The following is a 9413-nucleotide window of genomic DNA, read 5'->3' as shown; positions in this document are numbered from 1 at the left end:
CACAAACATACACATGTACAAAAAAATCAAACCAAAATCTAAACTGTTATCAAAGCATCAAACTAAACAACACAATACCTAATAATTTTTGACAACTGATCTTTTGATTTTATTGAGATTGTAGTTTTGAGGAAATACGAGATATTTACAATGTAACATATACTGTTAAAGATTTAAACAATGTTTTCCAGCCAGATGCGCCTGTGTCTGAACAGTTGTCCAGTCCTGTCAGTAACCTTTGACCTGCAAGTCATTCAGCCCCCAGCTTCACATTTTCAGTCTCCAACAGGCAAACAGACATTACAGAGACTGGGATGAAAGTATAAAGTACAGCCACTACTGGTAAAAATAAACTATGTTTTTTAGCTTAATACTTGAACCTGCCTAGGGTGTTGCAGTATTCAGATAAGTCTGTAAAGCTTTGTTCCATTCCCCACCTTCTGATATCTTTAGCACAACTAATCTTCACTGCAGTTAAAAGGTAACTTTAGTCACATAACATGAAATCAACTGAGAATCTTTTATATAATCAAATATGTGTAAAATTGACAATTCCAATTTAAGTTTATAAAAAAATGTTTTACAGGACCAAAAGAAATGTTTTATTAGAGACATTGCAACCTATTCAAATGTATCTTTATGTATATTGCATACTCTAATCAATGAGTTCCTTTTGAATTGTTGCCTCAATGGCATGAACTCCATTACTCTATGTTACTGCTGTAAGGAAATAAAAACTGTTTACCATCAGCCTTCAGCTCATTCTGTGGTCTGTTGCTTTGTCTTCTACTGGACAATACCTCATAGGTTTTCTACATAGTTTAGATCAGGCCAGTTTGCAAGCCAATCAAACACAAGGACACCCTGATTAAAGCAGGCAGGTGCCAAGTTTTACTCACAAATTTAAATCAAAGTCAGCAGGTTTGCATGGCTGATCAAATCATTACAAGTAACCTAGACTGACAAGTCTAGGTTACTTGTCAGTACCCTGGACAAGTAACATTGTCTAGGGTACTGTTATCCCTGTTGCTTGGCACCCTTTGCAACCACACTTTTTTTCTTCTATTAAATTTTCTAAAATTTGTACACATAAATAATACTCGTTGAGGCATAATCTAAACCCAACGGAGAATTTTACACTTTTGATTAGTTGCCAGTTTGAGGTTTAGCACATGTTGAAATTTAACAAACTCATAAGGATTTACACATATAAATTTGAAATAGAGCAGGGCTTTTTTGGCAAGGAACTTTTGAGACTTGCCGAATTTGCTTAGCGTGCCAGGAATCGTTTGCTGGACAACTGCCAAGACATTATTCTTCCATCTGTTATTATTTTCAAAATGATTAAAAATAAACGCTGAAACATATACAGTATGCTTGTTTCGAATCCATACTTTTTAAACTGAATTGCTGAAACAAATTAATGTTTCAACAATTTCCTTATTTATTTAGATGAATCTGCGCAACACCTCTGGTGGAAATGACAAAAGATATGAGATCTAACAAATTACTTCAACTAATAGACCTGATTTATGAGGGGGGGTTTCCGCCGGCGCACCGCTCATCCCTGCGTCCTGTGGGAGGGACGAGGTGGAGAGCGGAGGGTGGGATTGATGATGAGAGGGAGAGATTGAATGAGAGGCACACAGGGAAACTAAGAGAATCCATCACAACAAATCTTCTCCAACAATCAAGGAAGTGGAAATACCGAGTGCATTTTACCCCACACATGGCCGTGTAGTTTTTAACAAACAGAAGTTCTGCAACAGCCAACAAAGTTCTGGGCGCGGAGGCAGACGGGGTCCTCGCTCTAAAGGATGGACCACTTCATAAGGAACAGGTCGCGCAGAAGAATACCGCTATTTATTTTTATCCTACTTCACCTAACAACGGCTCAAACTGGTAAAGTATCAAATTAACCACGTACTGTGCCATACGAATGGATCTAAATCAGCTTATGGAGCCATAGAAACATAGAAAGTTCCTTCAGTTCTAGTCTAAAATTCATCCAAGTTTCTTTCACTGTTTGCGGGCATGTCTTTGTTTCACTTTGCCCTGAAGCAATACTTTGGTTTTAGGCCAACAAAGGAGGCCAATTTGCATTTTTGCAAGTTTAACTTTCTATCTGATATGCAAAGCAGCTTTTAATAATTTGAGGCTGGTGCGAACGTGTTGCAGGCTGTAACTTGTTATGTAGAGTTGATATCGGTTGGCAATAAATTGGCTCAAATTTCTTTCAAAAGTTTCCTAAAACAGCGCAAATAATTAATTTCGTTAAAAATTCTCGGGTCAACGAACATACCGTGATTAAATGAGCTTGTGTTGCCACATTTGCATTTTAATGCAACATAACTTATAATGCTTGAATTTGAATGAGCCCCTTTCCGCGTCGGGTCAGGATTCTGCGTCTCAGTGGGCTGCAGGCTGTGATGTCATGTTTGAGTTTGCCTGCGACCGGCATCGGTTTACCGCGAAAAGGTTTAACGTCGGTCTGAGAACGAGCTGAATGTCTGAACACCGCAAGTAACTGAGTAGATTAACATTCCTGTCATGGATCTGTTTAATGTATCCCCTCCTTGCAAATGTCTGATGTTCAAGCGCTTAGCATTAGCAGTCTCAGCCGCCATATTCAGTTTATTCTGACAAACGGAAATGTTTGACAGGTTTAATGCCTCTACCTTATATAATATCCTGCCCATCTAGTTTCATTGCATGTAAAGGCAGAGTGGACTCATTTTTCTGCAATACACCTGCAAGAAAACAAAGCTGTGGGCTCCTCCATCACTGTGTCATGCTGCACTTAAAAACACATCCAATAGTTTGTGTATTATATATGCCATTTGGTTCACTAATGTTTGCCACTCTTATGGTCTATGGCCTATGGCTATTGATGTTTGCTTTTAAGAGGTGCAGACCACTTCCTTTACAGGTACTGCTGCTCAGAGACCCCTAATGGAGTGACACTTCTCAGCAGCAGGAATGGTGATCACTTAAAGATGTTTTATCTTTACCCATGGCTTACACACACTTTATAGCTGGAAGCATTTCTTGTTCACTGACTGAAATGAAGTGATGGAACGAGGAAGTGAGCCAGCTGACCTAATCACATCCAAGTGGCACAGTAGCCTCTGTGTCCACAGCTAATGAGGGTCTGGTGCACTCGGAGACTGAGATGATTTCAAAGCGCACAGCACATGTGGCTGTGTTGAGATTGTGGCCTTACTTCTGTGCTTGCAGTTGATAATATGTTTGTGTCTCTGAGTCTTTTAATGTTAGACATCAACATGTGTATGTTCCAGCAGAAGAAGGCTTTCACATATGCCGACTCTGTGTGTTTGAGACATGAGAGAGCTTTTTATGTACAGACAGGAAGTGAGACATTCTTGTACATGCACAATTCACTTCAGTTACATTCACATGTTCTACTTCCACACATTTGAGTTAGGTTTCCATTGCATTCAAAGTCTAAGTATGTGGAGAGTTTATTTTCCGTGCCTTATCTCCTTGTGTATATTTTCTTCCTCCTACGACTTCTGCCCTGTCTTGTCCTTCGCTAACAAGAGGAAACATACATAATGCAGACCCCCCACTGTGTCCTGTTTGATCCTGTCCTCTTTCTTGTCCAGTATCAAACTCCCAAATGCATAGAACAAGAGTTTTTCCTTTGATCAAAGAACAAATTAATGTCAACTGAAAACAAATTAGAAGGTCGGTTTAATTAGGCACTGTTCAAATGCAGAACACAGGGATTTTTGGGTCTCACTGTGTGACTATCTTATTTCACTGGAAACATTAAACATCAGAAGTGTCGGATATGACAAACTGCGCCTAGTTGCTGATTCTGCAAGATTCACATTAAACTGCTTCTCAGACTTCGTGATGAGCCAAACTATTTGGAACCCCCCCAAGTCTTTAATATGTAGAAGTGATGCTTAAACACGTTGTGGCGCCGGACTGCAATCTATAGTATTCCATGCACATCTGGCTTCCAGAAAGTCCCTATCCCTTCAGGGTTCTACGGCTCTGAGCTTCTGATCACTGAAAGCTCCAAGCAGCTTTCAGTGGGACTGGTTGGAGATGCTTCCTGTAGAATTGCAATGAGCAGACATCAGAGGATCTCTCTTCTTTGCAGTGTCCCTTTATGTCATCTGTGTTTTTATTCAAGTTCATGAACCCAGTGCTCATTGCTGTAGAAGTCATAATTATGAAAACAAGATTGGAACCTGTATATTTTTATTTTTCTTCCAACAAGCCAGACATTCTTATAATCTTTCAAAGTCATATTTATTATTTGCCAGGCATTTTCTTTGGCTGCTTTTCCACTCAGTTCAGTCTATTCTTTCTGCCTTATCGCGATGGTGTATTCCAGAAACGTTAATGAGAAGAAAACAAAAGCCGTTGATAAAAAAAGCTGAAAATCTTGCCATTGTGAATGTGTAATGTGTAATTCACCCCATGAGTTTAAGAGCTTTTTTTTTTAAAATCCAGGAATGATTCATAGGTCAGTGTTATGTGGCTTAACAAACAAAAATACATTCCTCAGGAAATGAATAGGAATAGGATTTAAAGCAGTCGAGTTCCAAGTTCTTCTTGTTGAGCTATACTATGCTACCCACTTCTCCACCATAACACTCTAAATGAATGAATGAATAAATTAACACAAACAAATAAGTGACAACAACATGCTTAACCTCCAGCAGTTTTTCCTCCCTACATGTAGTTTTCTCCCTGTGTGTGTGTGTGTATTCTCCCTGGGTACTCTGGCTTCCTTCCACAGTCTGAATATGTGTTTTTGATAGGGCTGCACAATGTTTTGCAAGTGTATCATTATCACAACCTCCCTGTCTGCGATACACATTTTGTGAAGAACTGCTTGGGTTGGAATTAATACAAGATATTTAAATACCATATAATGAGAATTTATGTACCTGTAATATATTTGGTGATGCTATTTGTTTAATGTAGCAAAATCTTTTCTAAAAGTAAGAAGGTCACATGGTGGTAAAGTCATTTGGAAACAGCAAGTTGTTTTAAAGCTGAAAACAGAAGCGACTTTATCCATAAAATATGGTGGAGTCAAAATGACAAAGAATTAAAAATGACAGAAATGATTATTTTTCTTTCTTTTTGGAGCAGTTGCATTGACAACTTTTTATCTTGGGTCTTTGCTGGCTATAAATCTAAAGCATACAGATATTGATACTTTATACTTACTGTTTATTTTGTGAAAGTCATGACTCATGTGTATTCATCATTATTATTTCAATTTGCATGTCTTACTGATATTGAGCAGCTAATATTGGATTAATTAGTTGCTCTACATTGCCCTAAATTGCATGGTTGTTTATCCTGTGTGTCTTAGTGTTGCCCTGTAATGGACTCACAACAGGAGCAACAATAGCAACAAAAAAAGAAAGAATTTCAGATAGACCAAACAAAAATATATTTTGAAAATATATTTAATACTCTGTGGAAGGGTTAAACGACATTACAAAGAAATGAAAAATCATTACTGACTGTCTGGTTTGTATGAAACTCTGATCACTTGTTAATTTGTGCTTCTTTTCCTATTGGTGAGAAGTTGTGATTCCTTTTAGCATTTTAGAGTAAAATAAACTATTGTCAGGTAGTTTTAACATTAAACAGGCAAAGGAAATCATACAGAAACGACACACATATTGCTCAAGAATGTCGTCATATGTCCAGAAGTTTAAATCTAGGTTCTTCTGAGGGGCGGCTGTTTGGTTCAGGGCCTTGAAGGGCAGGTGTTTTCTCTGTGGGCCAAGTAGCTATTGGCCTGTCAGCTCATCATGCGGAGGAACAAAACAAGATCATGGAAATCTGCGGAGATTCAAGAATGTGGTGCTGACGTGAACTGGAAGGAATCATGTAACAGATTCCTCACAAATCTTCTTGCTTCAACACCAAAAGGATAACTGATATGGATGTGGAGCTATTAGCTCTAAAAACTCAACAGAGTTCCTGACCCACATTATTCAGTAGTGGGTATGATTATCATGCTTTCTGTGGCTGTCATTGTATGCCTTCAAGTATCTTACCCCTTATTTATGAATGAACTTGTTTCTCTGAGTGACCTTAAGCAAAGGCTTAACTTTTTTAATTATCAAAGATTTGAATGCAAATGTTTGATAGATGAATTATTTGACTACATTCTTACAAGTGCCCTAATGGCTTAATCTACATTTCTCATATTTAGAATATACCTTTTAAAAAATTCTTCACATTTATTGCGTGTGTCACACATAAAGCGACATAGATTCAAAAGCAGTTTTAACAAGACAAAATGCTCCATGTTATTTTTCCCCCTGCAGCTGACTTAATCAAGCTAGATATAAACAGTTAATGTAGATCATGAGCTCAGTTTGTCAAGATTATTTGTGTTTTTTACTTTTTAATCTGTGTTACATGTATTAGTTCCTCTTAACTTGCGGTGTTCTTGTCTGCACACAGATGTAACCCAGACAAAGGGTCACATCCTGTTCTAATTAAATTATCTCTTCCCAGTGCCTGAGAGAAAATGTGTCTAGATTTATTCAACCACTTGCACTGGATCTTTCATCAATTTTTCATTGTTAATCACCATCTTTTAGAGAGCTTGGCGCCCTTGGATTTTTTTTTTGAATACATTCTCTTTCTGCTGCACTTTTTACAGACAATTTAATTTCACTGAGCAGATTTTTATTTCTTCTTGATCCAAACATGTATTTTTCATCAGCTGATCTAATCTGAGCATCTTGTGTTATTTAAAGTGTAAATGTCAGTTCTTTCCCTCCTCTCATTCCAGGGTGTGGTCGAAGATATGGTGGGAATATTTAAGTGCACAGATCTCCTCTTGGCTTCATTTTTTGTTAAATTTCTCCCAGTTCGCAAATGCAATCACTGTTGACAGTGTAGTACTGTCTTTATGAGAGCGGGGTGTTCTCAGGGAGGGTTTGGAGTGTAGGTGGTGTGAGTCATAAAGAATGTCTTCGGAGACATTTGCTTTAGAATCACAGAGCACACATTATGTCCATGGATGACTGAAATGGAGTTGTGTCGCCACAGGACAGAGAGAGAATAGACCATAAGATCTACACATAAAGAGTGTTTACTATCAGTTCTTGGGAACAGGATGCAATCTGTAAGACAGACTGCTCAAATATTCTCTGCCTAATAAAGCTCGTATGTCAAAGCCACTGGTTATCTCCCAGATAAAAGTACAATGGGAAGAAAAAGTGTGCTTAGAGAAAGTAAGAATCTGCAAGTTTGTTTCAGCTTTATATGTGCATTTTCTGCATCCTCCCAACATTCAATTTGCTGTATTTGAATGTTTTGCAAAAACATCTATGAGCAGGCTGGATATTTTAGCTCTTTCACAAGTACTTTGACATTTACTGTAGTTAAAAAACACCCTGGTCCATGGAGAGTTTGTGAAATTTAAGTCATGTAGCACAGTTGCTTCATGCTTCATGCACAGCTTATTTATTAGTAGAATTCCAGAACGTTTGAAGATTTGGATCTTTTTTTTATCCTTGCTCAACCTTCCCAACTTTCTCTGAATTGACATAAGTTGAAAGGGGAGGTAAGGACATTGCAACAAAGAATAATGAGATGCGAGTGAAACTTGTTCAGACAGTGCTGCAGGAAAGGTAAAGAAACTGTTAGAATTTATATAACTCACACTGACTTAATGGATCTTAAGCATGGAAACGATAACATTCTTTCACTGATGTCTGCGCGTATCCAAACTTCTAAAGGCAGCCTTCCATTTCTCTGGGCTTTTTTTCTTGATGCTTGTGTGGAATAGGCTGTTTTTATTTTACAAGGGTAAAACTCTTTAATAAGCTTTTCACATTGCATCAACAGCTTTTACACTGACGTCTCCACAGGTTGGTGGATATTTTATATCCAGGTTCTCAGCATCACACACACCCATACCAATGAGGTTTTTGTACATTGGTTTGTTGGAATCTTATGATTCAACCCAAATCTAATTACAGGTGTCATCCTGACTACTTATTGGAAACACACAGTGTCTGCTGCTTGCTTCAGATGTCTCTTTGTGAGTTAGATACATATTTTTATTATTCATTTATTGATTTATGAGTGTTAGAGGTCAACAATCTTTTGTCACCCTCAAACGTAATTGGAGAAAATGGTAACATTCAAAACTTACAGCTTTATGTCTTTGTTGGATAGTTCAAATAGATAAGATTAAAGTAACTTTGTCAGGTGCTGATATAGTTTGGCGGTCAGCTTCTTTTAAATTAATTAACCCCATGCTGCTTCTGTTTAAGATCATCACAAGGGAGCAATGTTACAAACATCAGGGCCTTATGACTTCTCTTCCTCACTGTCAATTGTTTTGGACTTGAATTGGATTCTGATGTTTGGGGAGAGGAAAAGCTAACTTTTAGTTTAGTGACAAAATGCTCATACTGCTCATAACAAAAAAATCAGGTTACGGGTTTGTTTTGTATTTATGCTGTGGCAAATTATTTACTTACTGTTTTAACAGTTCAAATAAAACCAACTGGTCTTGGTTTGCTAGGCATTATTTACTTTATACTTGCAATTAAAATGATCAAGCTAGTTTAAAAAAAATCCTTCGTCCATTAAGTAGTTCAAGTATCAGCATTGCTCTGCCTAACAGAGCAATGCATGTACTCATGTATTTATAAGTACATGCAATATTTAACCACTGCTGAATTAGCACTTTTCCTCTGGAAAGTGACAGTTATAGGAAATCTCTGAAAGGCCTACAACAAAGTCCAAGCTGTCTCTTTTTTTGCTGTCCTGGCAGGTTTTTTTGGCCCATCACAGCTCTGCTACATGACTGCAAACAGTAGCCCACACAACATATTTCTTTCATTGTCAATAAATTTCCCAGTGCCACCAAAACGCTGACTTCCTGCAGAAATATATAAGAAGAAAAATTCTGCTGTGTATCACACTGAGGCCTCCGGACTTTGGATTCAATTGTCGGCAAAAGTTTGCAGGAGAAGATACTTCTCAGGTGTATTGTACAAAATTACATGATGTGGATATTAATAAAACACAAGCTTGATTAAAATGATGTTACTTGAATTGATTATTTTGCAACTGAAGCTTTTCAAACAGTACTTTACTGTTCAAGCTAAAGAAATGCTTTAGTTTTTGCCATTTTCTGCTATTTCTGTAATGATTTGATTTGAATGGTGTGTATTACTCTTTATATAGTCAACATTTGCCCCATCAGATCATGTTTTCTATTGTTGAACATAGTTAGAATTTATTGCCTTATCTACCAACAACCTCTAATGTGAGGTAGCTGAGGGCGATGGAGCTGTTAAAAATGTTTGGGAAAAAATAAAAAGACGGAGTCTGCTTTGCAAATAAATAAAGCCATAAAATGTAATGCTGTGTTTTTCTCC

General features: G+C 37.5%; 1 protein-coding gene across 2 annotated transcripts in view; it reads left to right on the top strand.

Annotated features, from left to right (window-relative positions):
- The first annotated feature begins 1625 nt into the window (after window positions 1–1625).
- The window catches only part of col5a3a (collagen, type V, alpha 3a), a 52271-nt gene continuing 44483 nt past the window's right edge, over window positions 1626–9413 (top strand). For both annotated transcript variants that reach the window (XM_028042533.1, XM_028042532.1), the window contains exon 1: window positions 1626–1902. In XM_028042533.1, coding sequence (XP_027898334.1) covers window positions 1818–1902 — 85 coding nt within the window. In that variant the 5' untranslated portion in view covers window positions 1626–1817. The remainder of the gene's footprint in view (window positions 1903–9413) is intronic.

The sequence above is a fragment of the Xiphophorus couchianus genome, chromosome 16, assembly GCF_001444195.1.
Source record: "Xiphophorus couchianus chromosome 16, X_couchianus-1.0, whole genome shotgun sequence".
In the NCBI taxonomy this organism is placed as follows: Eukaryota; Metazoa; Chordata; class Actinopteri; order Cyprinodontiformes; family Poeciliidae; genus Xiphophorus; species Xiphophorus couchianus.
Note: the sequence above shows the minus strand (reverse complement) of the source record. Positions and strands in the feature narration are given on the sequence as shown.